Genomic DNA, 17,380 nt, shown 5'->3' with positions numbered 1-17,380 from the left:
CGAAAAATGTAGAACAAGTGAGGAGATATCTCTAGATCTAGATATAGTCTAGACCCGATCCTCACTTCTGTCTTTTCTTGAAATCCCAGTTTGTTCTTATCGTGATTCAAAATCTCAACAATTCCTCTTCCATGTTGTAACTGATGTCTCTCAGTGGAAAATCGTATGAGTACGGCGCCGGACCCTAAAACCCATGCCGACCCGGGTCGGGTAAGGTGACATAAGATTTTATAAATTTTGCAAAAATGTGGTTTTAGAATGTGTCGGGTTATATTATGAATTCAAAACAATCGGTTCAAAACGGGCTGGGTCGCACTCTGGTTGTGTTAAGCAGATCCAGAATAACATGTATGTTGTTGATAGGTTTTTAATAATACGTGGCAATAGTTGTTGACTTTCCGACCCAATAACTCTCTGGGATCACTTCCTATTATACAATTGTCAACTACAAAAATGTGCTCAAAATAATTATATATATAAAGTTCTCAAAAGTTCTATAAGACAAGACACCCACAAGCAAAATTTTTTAGAAATTCTTCCGTCGTCACTGTGTCGTCTCAAAAATCTTGCCAAAATTCGAAGCCGTGCTGTTTTTGGATGCAGATATTGGGATGGTCAATCCAAATAGGTATAGCTTCTAGTTTTCATCTAGAAAAAACCCAAAATTGTCACTTTTTTCAGAAAACTCCAAGAATATATGGATCCTCAGTTTGATATAATATTCTACAACCGCCATTTCTCAGCAGAAATTGCTACCGGGTCGTATTTAGTCAAGAATACACCCTATTCAATTCAACTGCTCAAGGAATTCTCCGAATACGAGAAAAAACTTCCACAAGACAGCTTTCACGGAACGGATAATGGGGCGATTCATGTGAGTGGAAGGTCTGCTTTAAACTACAAACTACAAGTCTCGCTCCAAAAACTACAACAGATCCCTCTATCCGCTTACAACTTTTTTCCTCATGAAAAGGGTTAGAACCGATTCATAAATTTTTCAGTTGTTCCTTGCTGAAAAGTTGTTTCCCCATAATTTAATCGATCTGGAACTGTGTCGTCGAGCATGGAAGAATTCAAGAAATGTGATTGACTTGTTGGGGTATTCATCATGCGTAAGAACAATGTTTGGTGCAAGTTCTGACTTTGGAAAAGTTCGGATACTTCAGAAGGTAGGATTCAATATTTAGAATGTATCTGTATGTAAAATTGAAATTCCAGGGCACCGGCTACGTGCGTGACGGTTGGCTAACTAATGGTATGTTCAGTCCAGAACGAGATTTTTTGCTTCATGGATGGAAAATGAATCAGTTGGCGACCCTCCCACCGGGACGGCTGCTGCCAGTCCCAAAATTCGTCGACAAGTGGTATAACCCATTTCATGGAGAGTTTGATATGCAGAAATGTGGATTGGGGTGAGTATAAGAAAGAGGGGATGAACACGATCAAATTTGTTTTCTAGAAATACAACGTGGAATCTCAATCAAAAGTTTGTTGCAACCCGAGCTAATATTGAATACAGTCTGCGACAATACGAGATGAGGAGTGCAATCCAAAAGTTGGAATTTTTGGGAACACTTCATTATTTGGTGAAAAATAATAGGATACGAAAACATTTAGGACCGACCGATGCGAGTTTATTTGATTTTTAAATTAATGAAGATTTTAATTCTTTTTCAATAACAAATTATTTTTAAGATAATTTATTTGCTTTTATTTCAAAGTATTGCATATTTGATTGTGAGCAGGCGTTGTTCTGTATAATTTCAGAGTAATTAGTTGAAAACCAGACAGATGAGAGAGTTATCATTTTTCTCATCGCCGCAAGCGGACCTACCGTAAGTTAGATTTCCGCCGTTGTAAGCAATTCTTTAGACAACACTAAGAGGATATACATCTTTTTCGTACGGCGGTTCAGTTTGCGAGGCCAGAATAGATTGTTCGATAAGAGATCGACAACAAAATGCAAATCAGAAGGGAGAATGTGGAACTTGTAGGGAAGCACACGGATACCAGTTTATACTGACTAATGACAAAGATTGCGGATGTGATTACTTGAAGGATGTGAGTTTGTTTCTTGCGATAAACTGGGGGAAAATGGAAATTAGTTATTTTGGAACATTAGCTCAGGATCTTTAGGTACTTCTTTGCTTTCCCTGTTTAGAAGCTCAAAAAGGAAATATGAGTTGTCACAATGTTTATTTAGTTTTGATTTAAAACCCAAGGCATTTGACTCTACTTCGTATTTAGCTGAAAATATTCAAATACTTATCATTTGCTAAAAACAGCTACCGTATACAAACGAGATAAGTATTTGAACAAACGAAAGAACTGAGGAGCAAGAAATCATCAGAAAAACTGGATTTTGAGAAAAATGGCAGATCAAAACAGAGAATTCTGAAAAATAGTGTAGAACAAGCGAGGAGATATCTCTAGATCTAGATGTAGTCTAGCCCCGATCCTCACTTCTGCCTATTATTGAAACCTGCATTTTGTTCTTATCGTGATTCAAAATCTCAACAATTCCTCTTCTATGTTGTAACTGATGTCTCTTAGTGGAAAATCGTTTGAGTGCGGCGCCGGACCCCAAACCCCATGCCGACCCGGGTCGGGTAATAACTCTAAGAGATTACTTTCTATCAAACAAGTCTAGCCCCAATTCTCACTTCTGTATACTGTTGGAAACCTCATTTTGTTCCTATCGTGATTCAAAATATCAACAATTTCTGTTCCTGGTTGTCTCGGGTTATTGGAAAATCGGCGGAATTTGTCGCGGCCGGTAACCGAACTGGGTATTATATTACCCGGCTCGGGTAATATTATAAATAGTAAAATGGGATTTCAGTTTCTTTTGCAAGAAAGTGGTCCGGCTGGATGAAAGTTTAAGAGGCAGAGATCATTAATTTAGCTAAAAAGTATATCGGAACGGAATTCGAATGTGTAGAGGGAAAAAGTGTGCGAAAATGAAGCAGATCTATTTCTCGGCATAACTAAAGCTATATTATTGATGATATCTAAATATCTTACCCTCAATTTTCATAACTTCTAATCTTTTCCAAAACCAAAAATAGCCCTCCTTTTCTGTTTTATTTGTATGTGTTCTACTCAACCAGTAACCACTTGACAATCGGTCTACTCCACTCAAACCCCCCTATTTCTGATTTTTGCTCCATCTCTCCCCACAAAACAACCAATAAATCACTCTCTTTGAGACATAGGTTTTCTCTGCGTCTCTTCACTCGCTAGTACTCTCTCACTTTTTTGATATTACACCTCCCTCTGAGATATCTCTCCCATCCCATTCTCCCATTCTACTCGAATTTTATTGGCTCATTTTATTTTTCTCATTCTCATTTTTTCAATTAAATTTCAAATAAATGACCTCAATTAAAGGATGGTATGAGATACGTGGAAAGGTAGGGAGGGTTACTGTAGACTACAAACTACAGATTTTTTTAATTCCAGACTCTCTTCATCTGGGAAGGCGTCCTTTCTCTGTACCCAACAAACTTGACATCGTGCCAACTCTACAAAATTCTTCAAGATGAAATATTTGAAATCCATGTGGAAATGACCGTCCCGATTGAGAAAATAGATTCAGATGGCTACTGGGAATGTGTGGAGATCAATGGAGAGGTGTCAAATGGAGCGCATTTTTTGTGTCATTCAATGAATACAGAGCATGCGGAGAGGATATTGAAGGTAGGCTTAGCTAGACTACAAACTACAAACCACAATTTCGGTCATTTCTCAGGTACTCCCCTCCGCCATCACCTCAATAACAGTGCGCATGGATCCCAACCCCTGCAGAAATTGGGAGAGATCGAAAATCAAGGAACGAATTGTCGACTGGCAGAAGTTAATGCAGAAAATGTGTGAATTTCCAGAGAACTCAAAGATTATATTGGATGGTAATATGTTGTCTTGATTATTGTTGTCAAAAAATACTAATATTTATTGATAGATATGGGTCTGAAACTCTGTTGTGATAGAAAGTGATAAATAAAATGTGATTTTCTAGAGTGCATTCAATAATAAAAAATAAACCAAAAATGAGATTGAAACAGTCTCCAAAAATAACAATTCGATAATAAACTATACAACCTGCTCATATATTTTACTTTTTTGACTGCAATTTTCATCTCATGCTTCCTCAGCCCATACTCTACGTCTTCACGGGTTCCGATGAGTCTGCGGTTATGATTCCATGTGATATTTCTAAAAAAAAATTAAAGTTTCAAATAATTGGTCGGCATTAAGGGAGAACTGAAGTCGTATTTCAAATTATATCGCAAAAAAAGCGAGGAAACGAGGAATTAAGAATTAATTTTGTCCGAAAGAACTACACGGTGGAAAAACTCTTCTACGAAGGTTCCTTTGAGTCAACACGACGGGAATTATGGAGTTTAGAGCGATTTTCAGGATTTGCTCTAAAAATGAAAGTTTCTTAGGATTTTCTGAAGTATCATAATCTGAAAAAAAAGATAATTAATTTCAGTCCTCCTTTAAAACTCGAAAATCTAAACAGATCGAATCAAAATTCATGTTGAAGGCCATGCCTAAAACTCACCCCAACACACATCTCTCCATATCAAAATCTCCTTCGAATGGACTGTACCATGTTGTTTGACTCATCGGAGACACCCTTAGCGGACCGCAAGGTAATTTTTTGAGATGATCTGTTTTTAGGCCATGAAGCATAAAGTCCCGGTCAGGACTCCAGATTCCACCGGTTAGCCAGTCGTCCCGGACATAGCCGGTGCCCTAGAAATATAGTAAATAAGGTTACGAACAAATAGAAAATTGGGGAACATCCAGATGAATGGGATGTCAGATAGACATACATACATGTGATATGAATACACGCACATCCGGACATCCGGGCATCTGAAAACCAACAGAAACCTCCTCACCTTTCTCAGAATCCGAACTTTTCCAAAATCAGTGTTCGCCCCAAAAAGACTTCGAATACATGAAGTATATGCAAATTGATCAGCCACATTCTGAGAATTCCTCCATGCTCGACGACACAATTCCAGCTCAATCAAGTTGTGGGGAAACAATTTTTCGGCAAGAAACATCTAAAGCGGGAAATCGTAGTTTGTAGTCTTTAAGCATATCCATTTACGTGAATCGCCCCATTATCCGTCCCATGAAAACTACCCTCCGGTAGCTTTTTCTCATAGTTCGAAAACTCTGTGATCAAATCTAGTCCATATTGAGTATTCCTGGCGATATAAGAAGCCATTCCTATTTCCGGTGAGAAATGACGATCGTGAAATATCAGATCGAATTGAGGGTCCATATATTCTTGGAGTTTTCTGGAAGAAAAACAAATCAAATGTGAATCTACATACTACAAACTACACCTTTTTTGATTCACCACTCCAATATCTGCATCCAAATGAAGTACTGCTTCATATTTTGGGAGGATTTTTGAGATGACACAGTGGCGGCGGAAGAATTTCTGGAAAAAAGTTTTTGATTAGGTCTAAAAAGTATTTTTTAACTGACATCCTTCAAATAATCGCATCCCCAAACATTGTCATGAGTGAGTATAAATTGGTATCCGTGTGCTTTTGTATAACATTCAACGCTGTCTGTAACTTGTCGGACATCTACACACTGGACACACAGACAGACTTACTAATAGCAATTTTATAATATTCCCGTTTGACACCCTCTGCCAGCACAATAACTATAGCAATATTTTCAGATTTTATCCAACTTTCGTTGTTCGAATTTTTCCTTATGGGATACGGCACCCGATATAAATATTCTGAATCCTGATCCTCTATTATATCATCTCCATTGAACAGAATATATAGAAAGAGAATAAGAAACAAAGTACTGAAAATAAATACTAATTTTTTGGGAAAATGGAACATTTCATTGTGATGAAAAGGCTTGGAACATAAAAGCATGACAAATTTGCTAAGGGAAGATGCGATAAAAGTTTCTGGGTTGAAAAATACAGGAAAACACGGAAAAAGTGAAATCCGTCGGGTCAGATACCCCATCTCTTCCGTGGGTATTGAAATTGAAATTTGAATGAGAGAGAACATTCAAATGAAACACAAATGAAATGGAGAGATGTGTCTGCTTATGGTTACTTCAGCGTTACCACATGTTATAGTTTGTAGTCTCAAATTTAGTCTACTAACTCCACTTTGTTGTAAAATAAGTAACAAATCATACTTACAAACTACAAAACTAGAACAAGAAAAACGCTTTCCCAGAGCCAGATTTCTACATTTTGCATTTTCACATTTTACATTAGAAAATCTCCTATTCTAGTGTTAACATTTTAATTTTACTAAATTTCTGGAAAATCTGGCTCGCCTGACACGCGTTTTTCTATAATTTTGCTTGCTGAAAATCGAGAAAATCTTGAGCGAACGCGTCCAAGGCGCGCCAAATTATTCGAAAACTGAGAAAGAAAGAGAAAAAGAGGCATTCAAAAAATTCTCTCGAAAGCAGTGGCAAAGCTGTAAGGAAGTGCGTCTGAGGCGCGACAGCCATATTTTGTTACAAGAAAATCATTTCCCTTCACGTGAGCTGCCCTTCCGACCCCACCTTGTTCTCATTTTTTCTGACCTTTCGTTTTTTTCAGAACAACGTGTACAAATCCAAAAATAACAAATTTCCCCTCATTCCCATCTATAACCACTGCTATCGTCTCTAAATCAAGACAGAAGAATCGAAAAATCGAACAAAATGAGCGAAAAGATGTTCAAAAGAGAAGAAAACAGTAGAAATGATGGAGAAGAATTGTCAATTGAATTGGAATCTGATGACGATCCACTGAAAAATGTGACTGCGACGGATATTGTGAAGTTTCAGACGACAGCGCTCGAGGAGTTGTGCAACACGTTGGAGGAGGGCATTCAATAGTTAGTTTAGAATAATTCGCAATGTAACTAGGTCATTCTTCCTCAAACGTTTCTGTTCAAAACAGTACGATTTTTGAGCTGTTCATTTAAAATTACTATAACTCTCTAGCAAGTGTCCATACAAAAAAGTTGCCAACTACAAAAATGTAGTTGTACTCTTTATCAGTTCGATCCGATAGAAAGTCATTTTCTAGGGCTGTTAGTTATACTATAACACACTTTCAAAATTAGGCATTTTCAACTGAAAAAAAGAAAAAAAGATATATTTTTGGCCGGTACTGTAGATGGAAAATTTTCAGCCAACATCGCATTATCCAACGCGGAGACGAGATGGTCGAGTACTACAATGAGTATAGAGATGAAATTGTGGACTCAATGGCTATCGTCTGGAAACGCGGTCTCCGAGCTATCAAAAACAACAAACAACGTATTGATTGGGCGTTGAACAAATTCCGAATCGATTTGAGAAAGATTTTGTGGCTCTACGTCACGGTGAATCATATGATGGATGAGGAGGAGAAGAATGCGGCGAAGCAAGATGAATTCGTAGAGATTTTGGATGAAGCTGAGAAGGAAATTGGGCTGTTCAAGGATAATGTGAGTATGTAGTTTGTAGTCTAGTACAGGTAGATTTTTAGCTTAAAGACCTGCAAGATCTGTTTGGTGCAAAGACTGCAGGTGTAGTCCCATCGCAGACTAAGTTGAGTCGTGAGACATTGGTCAATCATATCGTCCAGCCGTACAAACCAATTGAGACTGAGGTTAGTATGCTCTTACTGAATAACCCGTAATAAATTATTTCCCAGGTGGCAACCCACGTGTCGAATGTCAATCGTCTAATTTCGGACATTCTCTGCAAAACTCCAAAACGCGTTCTGCTGGCTGAAATAACGAAACCTCTGCAAAAACAAGGACAAACTGTGGCTGAAATGATTTTGAAAGAGTTCCCACCAAAGACTGTTGAAGACTTCATTCAAACACTTCCAGTAAAGCAGAGAGACTAGTTGAACTGAAGCGTTTTGATTCTGGAAATGCAATAAAAATGTTTTTGAAAATTTGAAATTTTTTTGTTTCGATCTTATTACCATTATCACTGTGCTTCCTTGTGTACGGTTGGCACCGTGTTTCATCTAAAAACATCTTTAAAGTCACTTGAGTTTCTAGACTCACCTCCATATGTCTCTGTGTTGCCGTGTTGACCTACGGGTGCGCGCGCGTTTCTCGCCGCAGTTTTGCCAATCTCGCTTCTAAAATGGAGAAATTTGGCTTTTTTGGCTCTGTCGGCGGCATGTTAAATAGGTGCGTCGTTCATCTTTTTAGTAGATTTTTATCTTTTTTTAAAGTTTTTATCGCGCGTGCAAGCTGTCAGTCGTGTCAAATGAGAATTTCGAATAATTCATAGTGGTTTCTCGCAACTTATCGTTTATCTTCACATTTTTGGATAGTTCTCGTTGTTATTAGCTAATACTGCCTGAAAGTTCACTCTGAACCTGTATAACTCTCCTCGTGACGTAGTCCTAGAGAGATTTATTATATATAATCCGGTAAATTCTGTTTAGGGAAATTTCCCGAGTCCTGGAACCTCACACTGAATGCAAGTAAATACACATACTAACGAGAGGTTCACATTTTCACACATTATCACCTATTCACCACACCCCAATGATTTTATTTAGTTGCTTTGATATTTTTTTTTTTGAAATTCTAGGTGTGATCGTTTTATCAAACAAACATTTACAAAATGGGAACAAGAAGAAAAAACCAAGAATATCTCACAACTGAAGTGTTATAAAAATATATTTAATTGCACCAATTCATATTTTTGAATAGGTCCATTAGCTCTACGAATCAGCAACATCAAAATCATTCGAACTTATACAAATATCCTTCCAACTTCTTGTTATCAGTCCGCTTGAGAGCATATAGACATTGAACATTGTCCATACTCTTATGAGTCCAGTCAACAACACTTTGAACAGATAATAGCTCCACGTATCGAATGCGTACAGCTATTCCGTATTGTTGTTCGGAATGTTTCATCAAAAGCGATGAAATTTCAGTTTTGGCGTCTTCAATAATGGATTTACCAATGATTGATATGTGATCGGATAATGCAAGTGCTGAAATTTCAGTGTTGTTTGTGGGGAGTCTTGGCCTGCTTATCTCACCTGTAGTGCAAGAAAGCAAAACCATCAGCATCAAAAACTCCTCTTGCTTGATTTTCAGCTCAGCAAGTTTTTCGATGAGCGTAGTCCTTATTTTTTGCAAGTGTTCCGCTTCAATGAATGGAGAACGGCGCAGAATGTTGTTTGGAAAAATATCCGACCCATCAGGGTATTCCAATTGTCTCTTCCCTTCTTCGTAACATTTCATGGCCAGTGATAAGAAAAAGAAGCGAAATCTGGTAGCTTTTATGAATTGGATTTGATCCGATGGAACCAGTTGTTGATAGAAATATAGATTCGACAAAAAGTCGATTGATGTGAGTTGGGAGACGGCGATCCAGTTAGAGAGACGAATCTTTCCCAGTCTTTGAGTGTAACTGTTGAAGTTTTTGAATAGGATATCTTCGAGCAAGAGTCTTTTTCTGCAATAAATTAACATACTCAAAAAAAGCTGATGAGCGAAATTCCAGACAACTTATATTATTTTCTATTACTCCAGCTAAACTTATCCCTACTCAAAACTGATATGTGCTTAACATTTTCTAAATAGTCTTAAACCTATTTTGATCTTTCATTCTTTTCTGTTGGTGCCGATGTTGTTGTGGAGGTGTTATGCAGGGGGCAGAGAGGGTAATCAAGCATGAAATATGTATGTATCATAAACATTAACTATGACTTGTGTTTGTGTTTTTTTGTGTGTTATGGTCTAGAGCACATCTAGTTTTTGACCTGCTTGATAAGCAGTCTACAAACTAGACAATCTTTGGGCTTAAAGAAATTTTAGTGGATATAACTGACAAATTTTTAATTGTAAGATATATGGTCTAGAAATTATTTGTATAAGTCAGCGATAAATTCCACCGATTCAAAAAAGTAGTAGAGATAGGAGATAATTGACTAGGCCTTTAGAGAAAATAATTTTGGGGAAAATTAATTGGGCCCGGTTTTATTCCGTTTTTAAGTTGGCATGTTCAACTCCAGGTTTAAAGAACTACACCAAAATTATTCGGGTCTGCTCACACTCTCAACTCACCCGTTCTTTGCATAGGAATTCTCAAATATAACCTTCCTGATCCGATCCTGTTCCACCAAATTCTCCATGAAATCTATAGGTAGCTTTTTTCTGATTCCAGCTTCCAGACATTTCTGATAACGAGAATTCTGGAGTATTTTATGAGACCTGTCATCGGTGCATTGAGGAATCAGTTGCTTGCTGTTACGACGGTAGTAAGAGTTGCAGGCACTGCAGCAAACTTTCTTAAATTGATATTAAGTGAAAACAGAAGGATTGTAAACAATTGGTAGAACCCTTTGAGCACGAAAATGTTAAAAGTTTTGAAATTTCAAATACTCTTCACTTGAAGACGTCTAAATATTAGGCACCCGGGAATCAAGCAAGTTTTGAATGCCAAATTTGACATTTGTGTGCAATCATGGTCTACCGTACTGCCCAGACTTACTCCACAACGTGACGAATAGGTCAGTTTTCCACACACTTTGCAAGGATTCTTAGTAGCCATCACAATTTTTTTCTCAAAAATGAGAATATCTCAAAATTTCAGAAAAATACGACTAAAAGAGAGTAACGAAGAAATCGTCGAAGCGTATCACTTTAATCTAGAAAAGTCGAACCTCTTTCCTTTGTGTGTGTGTAGGTTTGATCTTGAGTTTATAAATACTAATTAGGCGTCCCGAGAGGGCTACGTCAAAGGGAGCGGAGCCCAGGAGAGGAAATGGAGCCAGCCTATAATTTGTTTGAAGGGGGACATCTAAAAATGGAATTCAGAAGTTTATTAAAATGACAGAAGCTACAAAAATGATCTGGTGATACTTCAAGTTTGGCAGATCAAGTAAATTTTCGATAATATTATTTGCTGCTTGAAAATATAAACGCCTGACTCAAATGTCAATGCAAAAAGGAGTTATGATCCCGAAATCTGATGAAAATCAAAAACATTTTGGATTTCACCATTTTCATAGAAGACTAGTCCGGGAGGATTAAAACCCATGTCTTAGGAACCAATGAAACGGGAATAATTTATTTCGATATAACTTCTCCCACCATTCTTATCTTTGTCAGAACCGGATAGTTTTACCCAGAGGCGCTGGTCTAATAGTACTTGAGAAACCCAATATCTGTTATCCTACTATTTCAGTCGGAGGTACAGTACCGCTCAAAAGTATATTAAGTTTTGGTTTTTTCAGTTGAAAAGATCCGACTTTGAGAGTGTGTCATAGTTACACTAACTGTCCCACAAAATAAATTTTTATGGAATCGTACAGATCAAAAATAGAGCTTTATTTTTGTAGTTGACAACTTTTTTGTACGGGCACTCCCTAAAGAGTTATGGTCATTTTAAGGGGACAGCTCAAAATTCGCACTATTTTGCACTGAAAAGAGTCGATTTGAGGGAGAAATTACTTTGTCGATAAGTAACTTCCGTACAAAAAAGTGGTCAACTACAAAAATAGAACTCTACTTTTGATCTGTATGATTCATTAAAAATTTCCATGGTGCGAAATTCAAAAGTACCATGACACACTCTCAAAGTTGGGCATTTTCAACTGAAAAAGGCAAAACTTAATATACTTCTGAGCGGTACTGTACCTATATTAATTTTTCAGTAGGAAGTAGGTTCATAAGAATTGTGTGAATCTAACCTACATCTCTACTACAGGAGAGAATAACTTTTTGCTCAAAACTACGTAGTTCAACAACGATCCCAAGAACTTTTAAGCTATTCAGTTATGAAACTTTACTAATGTAAGTCGTTTATTAGATTATTGCATCTTACTAAAAATCAATAAGATCCCTGGCTCCGCGACAATTCGCAACTGCGACACTTCGCAACTCACGTAGGTTTCGCAACTGCGACACTTCGCAACTGTTCATTTCGCAACTGCGACATTCCGCAACTACGACGTTTCACAACTGTGACATTTCACAACTGCGACGTTTCGCAACCATAGAACTAGCAATAGTTTAACTTAGTTTTGTCTAATAATGAGTCAGATAACTTTTTCTTCTATTTAATGTTTTCAAATATGTTCCCAGACCCTTCGGTTTCAACATTTTCAACTGACCTAAATATGCAAATGCGGTGTGGTTGCGAAACGCCGTGGTTGCGAAACGTCGTGGTTGCGAAATGTCGTAGTTGCGGAATGTCGCAGTTGCGAATTGTCGCGGAGCCAGATCCCTATATCGATCGGCCATAGAAAATTTTCAAATTTTTCTTTAGACCCGCGCACCTGTCACTTATCTTCCTGGAAAATCAAATAGACGTTGAAAAACGGGCCACGACCCCCAGTGGTGAGATGTCAGTCTCTCTTTTCTGGCTCTCTCTTATTCTCATTGCATTCGATTTTCTTTCTTGATTCCTTTTCTTTAAATTGATAAATTTATAGTCAGTACCAACCACTACATACAAGGATCCGCTACAGTATATCGCGGCAACAGATCAGTAGACCACCAAAAAGATGGAGACAAGAATGAGGTGAGAATTGTGAACAAAAATTCGTTTCGACCATTTGTTCGATTTTGTAGTTTTTCGAAGTTTTAGACGGGACTGTTCTTTTTTTCTGAATTCCTGAGAGTGGATGAGATAGTTGTGTAGCTCTTTAAGTTTTTCACTTTTATAATTTTTGTTTAGAAACAGCAAATTTTAAAGCATAGATATAAGTACAACAACAGAATAAGTTAAGTTAATCAATAAATTACTACAATAATGGCAGAAAATTAGACAGATTGATTATGTATATATGTTCAATGTTTTACAGTTGTTGTCCGTTCATCGAGAGCCTTTTCCTTTTCCAATTTTCCATCTTACAGCAATTTCTCCGCCAAGAACGCTTCCATAGCTGACCAGGATCTATTAGATGCAATTGGATCGAATTTCGCTCCTGGAATTCCCCAATTTTCAACTCCGGGGAGGGTGAAGGCATGAAGTGCATGTGCATATCGAGTGAAGTCCCAATCTCCGTTGCGTCTTCTCATTTCAACAAGGAATGCATCGGCATCAGCATTGGTAGTGTGTGGGTCTTCGTCTCCGTGGTGAGCTTGGACAGAGGCATCGATCGTTCTGAAAAGTTGGTAGTTTGGGGAAAGTTGGTAGAATTTTTGGGGCCCAGGTTGGAGTCGTGTTAAGAGTCTAGGGAAAAGTCATGTACTGTAGCAGTAGCCACGTTTTTTTTTGAAATTTCAACATTTCCGCAGATTCAATAACCATCAAACATGCTAATGTTTTACTAAAAAAACTAAACACCAAACATCGGTGGTTAGGGAAGAAAAATTTAAATCGGAATTCGAATTATTTTATGTCCGAAGAGTTTTTAATCCTTATCAGTTAACTCTTGATCTAGAAAAACTGGAATTTCAAATTTCACACCGATTTTATGGTTGTTTGCCCAGATTTAAAATGTATCAAGTAGTTTTTTAGTGAATAATTTGTCATTACTAAGTTATTGTCACGTGCTCTAACAGTTTTCAAAATAATTGGATCTTTAGAATCCTAATTCTAAAATCCCCTGGAGTTCATATCAACTTACGTTCCATTTCCTGGATAATCCGTGAGTGTTCCATGGAAAGACACGGCAGCCTTGAGTCCCACATTAAATCTGGCCAAATCCAAAGTGCACAACCCTCCGAAACAGAATCCAATCGATCCGATTCTGTTAGTATCCACAAATGGAAGTGCTTTCACATAGTTCCACGAGCTCATTATTCTGTTGCGAAGAATCGTCGTTCTAAAACTTCTGTAATTCTGAGCAACCTATTGTATTCATATACTTACCGATTTCCCAACAACTGTCCCATTATCGCAAAGTTTCCAGGAACATCTGGAGCGGCTTTTCCCTTTCCATAGGTGTCTGCAGCGAATGCCACGTAGCCGAGCTAAAATTATGTAAGGGTGTTGGGATATATGTGGGGAACTAACTTTAGCCAAGTCACGAGCCTTTCCATTGTCAAACTCGGTACGGCCAGTGAAGGCGTGAAAAACAATCACTGCGGGACGTTTTTTGTGTGGAGAGGTGAATCTGAAAGAGGGAGGGCACTGTACATAGATTTATTGGACAGCGATTTCTGGATTACTGTAACTAGACTGGGATTCTATAATCTATAACTGGATGACTGTGGTTATGATAGTATTGTATCTCAAAAGTAACTGTAAGAATTCATATGGACTATAAATAATGTTTGGATAACTATGTAATTGTGCTAATTGCATAATTTATGTATATAGTTGTTGCTCTGATCCTAGAGCGTATTTTTTGAGATTACTGTAACGGAGAGCTGATAACCTAGGTGTTCTTGATTTCTAAGATTACTGTAGAAATTTGGATCTTGGATCAAACTCTGGGACAGACTAGTCGGGTTACTGTAATCATTTCAATTTTATTAGAAACTTTCTAGAAACTTACGTCGGATAAGCCAGGAATCCTTGTTGAACAGTGTTTTGTGCATCCTTATACTCTACCAATCTCTCTGTGATTGGATTGAAAAATGGGAACGTTGCTTGGCAGGAAACAGCCAAAAATACAAGAATCCATAGTTTTTTGAGCATTTTCAAATATCGAAACTGAATTTTCGATACTTTCTATGCAACACCGTTTCATTTTTATAGTCTCGAACTGTGCCTCGATAAGCGGATAGACGAGAGACCACTGATTTAGGAGAGATGCAGCCACGTGTCGGCGACCTTTTTGTTTGTAGAAAGAGAGGAAGAGATTTTACTACTCCCAGACATCACACGAAACTTTACATATCGAATTTTTGCGTTTTCAGACTATAAACAGGTCGAAAAAAAAAGAAAATAGTGTGACTAACGGTGAGATTCAGAGAAAAAAAGAGCGATGGTCAGCGAAAAAACAGGGAAATGGAGTGAGAATTTGAATAATTTTATGTCCGAAGAGTTTATAGTCTTGTTTATTATTCCCCCGGGGTGTAATCTAGTGATATGATCATATAATCCTTATCAGTTAACTTTTGGTCTAGAACAACTGGAATATCAAATTTCACACCTTTCACATTTTATGGTTTTCTGCAAAGGTTTTAAGTGTCTAGATCAGTTTTGCTAAAGAACGTTTCAAAAATCAAAAATTCATTGTCATTTTAAATTTAAATATAAAGCAATTTGGCACATAGTAATTGAGTATCAAGATCAATTTAACATGGAAATGTTGGGTGGGGATTGAAAGAATGAAGGGGAGAAGTGAGATGCAAATTTTAAAAGAGGAAGTGATAACAGTTAGAAATTCTAGACTGCTCTATACTCAATATTAAAATCGAGGTAGTCATATCTTGCATACGCACCAATTACTGCCAGTGGCCCTTCAGAAAGGAATACTTTCGGCTGCTTGGAATAATGAGAGGTGTAGATGTGCTCGTCACAGCAGAATCTAAAAATAGAAAGATTTCTGAATCCTGTTACAGTACTTCTACTCACCTTGTCCCTGTCATTGTAAAATTCGATAGCTTCAACTCCAGAGCATTGAACGAGCAGGACATGGAACATGGAGACACAATATTTTTGATACGGATCTCGATGGATTTTGAGCGAGATGCCTAAAAAATTTGATATAAATTTGAAGGGAATTTGGAAAACTTACTCGTATATGCCAAAAACAATGCTCCGGTGTTGGTAGGGGAGAATTAGAGTGGACACGAGTGCGAACCGCTCCGTAGAAGGTTTGAGGGGTGTCGGAAGCCCAGAGCACACCACCACAATCCGAGTTCACGCGTTGACCTATCGACTGACTCTCAATCGTTTCACAAAATTGACCACCGAAACCATCTGGACATACACATTGGGAACAGTCACTTGGTGCAGGGTAGCCACCGTGCTGGCATCGGTTGACAGTGTTCGCACAACGTTCATGACAATTATAAAGAACATTCATCCTTGACACATCTTGAAACGTGGCTCTCATCCGGTTACCCATAGCTTGTGCGTACTTTTCGTCGCGAGCGTAGATAACTGGACGGTTAGTGTTCACAGCGAATTGGTCTACCGAGTAGTGCATGACACTACCGTACTCATATGGTGCAGCCTGGTGGTCGAGCTGTTTTTCGGATTCCTGCAACAAAGAGGGTTACTGTAACCTGGGATTCCCATAACGAATACCTTTGCAAATGCAAATGTCAGATTAGGATTCACATTTGAGTAATCAATTGAGATGAATTGATCCCGGTCGATTCTTGCATGCTCATGGAAGAAACCAAGGGTATGTGCAAGTTCATGGGCTACAACAAATGTCTGAAATCATAAAATATATGTATGAACATATTCATATCTTTGGCTTTGACATACATGATCAGTACAGCTAGATTCCAGCGACAATGACTGTTCTCTCAGGCTCTGTTGCTTCCCAACAAAACTCCAACATCCATTTCCTTCAAATATCCGAACATGAGGGTAGACATATCTGTTTTCTTGGAATGTCACACAAGTTTTCTCACTCCAGAACCTCATGGCTTCGAGGACACGTTGACGACTCCGGCGGGCTGGAAATTTATAGAGTACTAGTCAGTCATCCTATGATACTCATATCTATTACCTCAGCACAGTTCTTACAACTGCGCTCCTCCGAAATCCCCTTTAGAAATGACACAATTTTCTTTGGTTTCTCTAGAGCGCGGTTGTAAGACGTGTGTAGGGACAATACTGAACCCGCTACTTACGAAAATTCCAATCAAACGAATAAGGCATGGGTAGCTTCCATTTCTTATGTTTTTGCTTGATTACAGCCCTTCGACTCCTTGTATTTACTACAGCAATATCACCTTGCACCAGATACCTCCCGATTCCGGACAGGGAGTTTATGTCACCTTCATTGCGGTTCTAAAAAAGAGAAAATTGAAGCTGAAAATTGTATTATCGACTTACTCTAACAGCTCTCCTGCTACGTGGAAGAGCATCGAGGGTGGTGAAGAGGAGAGGGATTAGGACAGACCAGTGGGGTAGGATTTGCATTATATACAGATAATCTGAAAAGTAGATTTGAACATTTTGTAAGAAATATGTATTAATGAGAAAAGAAGACAGTAACAACAGAACACTAAAAAAATTGAAAAAGCAACATAGAACATAGTAATCTAGAATTTTCTGATCTACAGTAACCTTTTTGACTACAGTAAGACAAGAATGTGAAATCTAGTAGTCTAAACTTTTCAAGTTTACCGCATCCTCAAATATTCTGACTCCGCCGAACCCACTGATTTCTAAGACCTAGACTAGACATCCTTCAAAAAAACTGAGACACAAGCCTAAAAGTACAGAAACACTCTACCCTTATATACCCCTACTTGCGGGGGATTTCAGTTTTCTA

At 38.0% G+C, this 17,380-nt stretch overlaps 6 protein-coding genes across 6 annotated transcripts; 3 read left to right on the top strand and 3 right to left on the bottom strand.

Moving 5' to 3' along the window:
* Nucleotides 1-165: 165 nt before the first annotated feature.
* On the top strand, nucleotides 166-1,649 carry GCK72_008064 (uncharacterized protein; the record flags this gene model as incomplete). Its single annotated transcript, XM_053726625.1, has 6 exons — nucleotides 166-210; nucleotides 531-628; nucleotides 682-874; nucleotides 1,002-1,169; nucleotides 1,219-1,412; nucleotides 1,460-1,649. The coding sequence occupies 6 exons, from the start codon at nucleotides 166-168 to the stop codon at nucleotides 1,647-1,649; spliced, it is 888 nt and encodes a 295-aa protein (XP_053590819.1).
* A 1,725-nt stretch (nucleotides 1,650-3,374) lies between these two features.
* Nucleotides 3,375-3,925, top strand: GCK72_008063 (uncharacterized protein; the record flags this gene model as incomplete). Its single annotated transcript, XM_053726624.1, has 3 exons — nucleotides 3,375-3,413; nucleotides 3,463-3,699; nucleotides 3,752-3,925. 3 exons carry the CDS (start codon nucleotides 3,375-3,377, stop codon nucleotides 3,923-3,925), a joined length of 450 nt encoding a protein of 149 aa, XP_053590818.1.
* A 638-nt stretch (nucleotides 3,926-4,563) lies between these two features.
* GCK72_008062 (uncharacterized protein) lies at nucleotides 4,564-6,193 on the bottom strand (the record flags this gene model as incomplete). The annotated part of the gene is made up of 7 exons (XM_053726623.1): nucleotides 4,564-4,761; nucleotides 4,911-5,078; nucleotides 5,126-5,318; nucleotides 5,367-5,464; nucleotides 5,512-5,597; nucleotides 5,645-5,847; nucleotides 6,162-6,193. 7 exons carry the CDS (start codon nucleotides 6,191-6,193, stop codon nucleotides 4,564-4,566), a joined length of 978 nt encoding a protein of 325 aa, XP_053590817.1.
* Nucleotides 6,194-6,714: 521 nt separating this feature from the next.
* GCK72_008061 (uncharacterized protein) lies at nucleotides 6,715-7,894 on the top strand (the record flags this gene model as incomplete). Its single annotated transcript, XM_053726622.1, has 4 exons — nucleotides 6,715-6,890; nucleotides 7,190-7,491; nucleotides 7,536-7,651; nucleotides 7,697-7,894. 4 exons carry the CDS (start codon nucleotides 6,715-6,717, stop codon nucleotides 7,892-7,894), a joined length of 792 nt encoding a protein of 263 aa, XP_053590816.1.
* Nucleotides 7,895-8,753: 859 nt separating this feature from the next.
* Nucleotides 8,754-14,616, bottom strand: GCK72_008060 (uncharacterized protein; the record flags this gene model as incomplete). The annotated part of the gene is made up of 8 exons (XM_053726621.1): nucleotides 8,754-9,010; nucleotides 9,059-9,477; nucleotides 10,089-10,298; nucleotides 12,883-13,134; nucleotides 13,601-13,798; nucleotides 13,846-13,946; nucleotides 13,990-14,089; nucleotides 14,474-14,616. The coding sequence occupies 8 exons, from the start codon at nucleotides 14,614-14,616 to the stop codon at nucleotides 8,754-8,756; spliced, it is 1,680 nt and encodes a 559-aa protein (XP_053590815.1).
* Nucleotides 14,617-15,309: 693 nt separating this feature from the next.
* On the bottom strand, nucleotides 15,310-17,025 carry GCK72_008059 (uncharacterized protein; the record flags this gene model as incomplete). The annotated part of the gene is made up of 7 exons (XM_053726620.1): nucleotides 15,310-15,451; nucleotides 15,499-15,617; nucleotides 15,662-16,129; nucleotides 16,177-16,308; nucleotides 16,363-16,556; nucleotides 16,734-16,893; nucleotides 16,939-17,025. The coding sequence occupies 7 exons, from the start codon at nucleotides 17,023-17,025 to the stop codon at nucleotides 15,310-15,312; spliced, it is 1,302 nt and encodes a 433-aa protein (XP_053590814.1).
* Nucleotides 17,026-17,380: the final 355 nt, after the last annotated feature.

This window comes from Caenorhabditis remanei, chromosome II (assembly GCF_010183535.1).
Source record: "Caenorhabditis remanei strain PX506 chromosome II, whole genome shotgun sequence".
NCBI classification, from domain to species: Eukaryota; Metazoa; Nematoda; class Chromadorea; order Rhabditida; family Rhabditidae; genus Caenorhabditis; species Caenorhabditis remanei.
The sequence above is the reverse complement of the archived record's forward strand: the minus strand, read 5'-3'. Positions and strand labels throughout refer to the sequence as shown.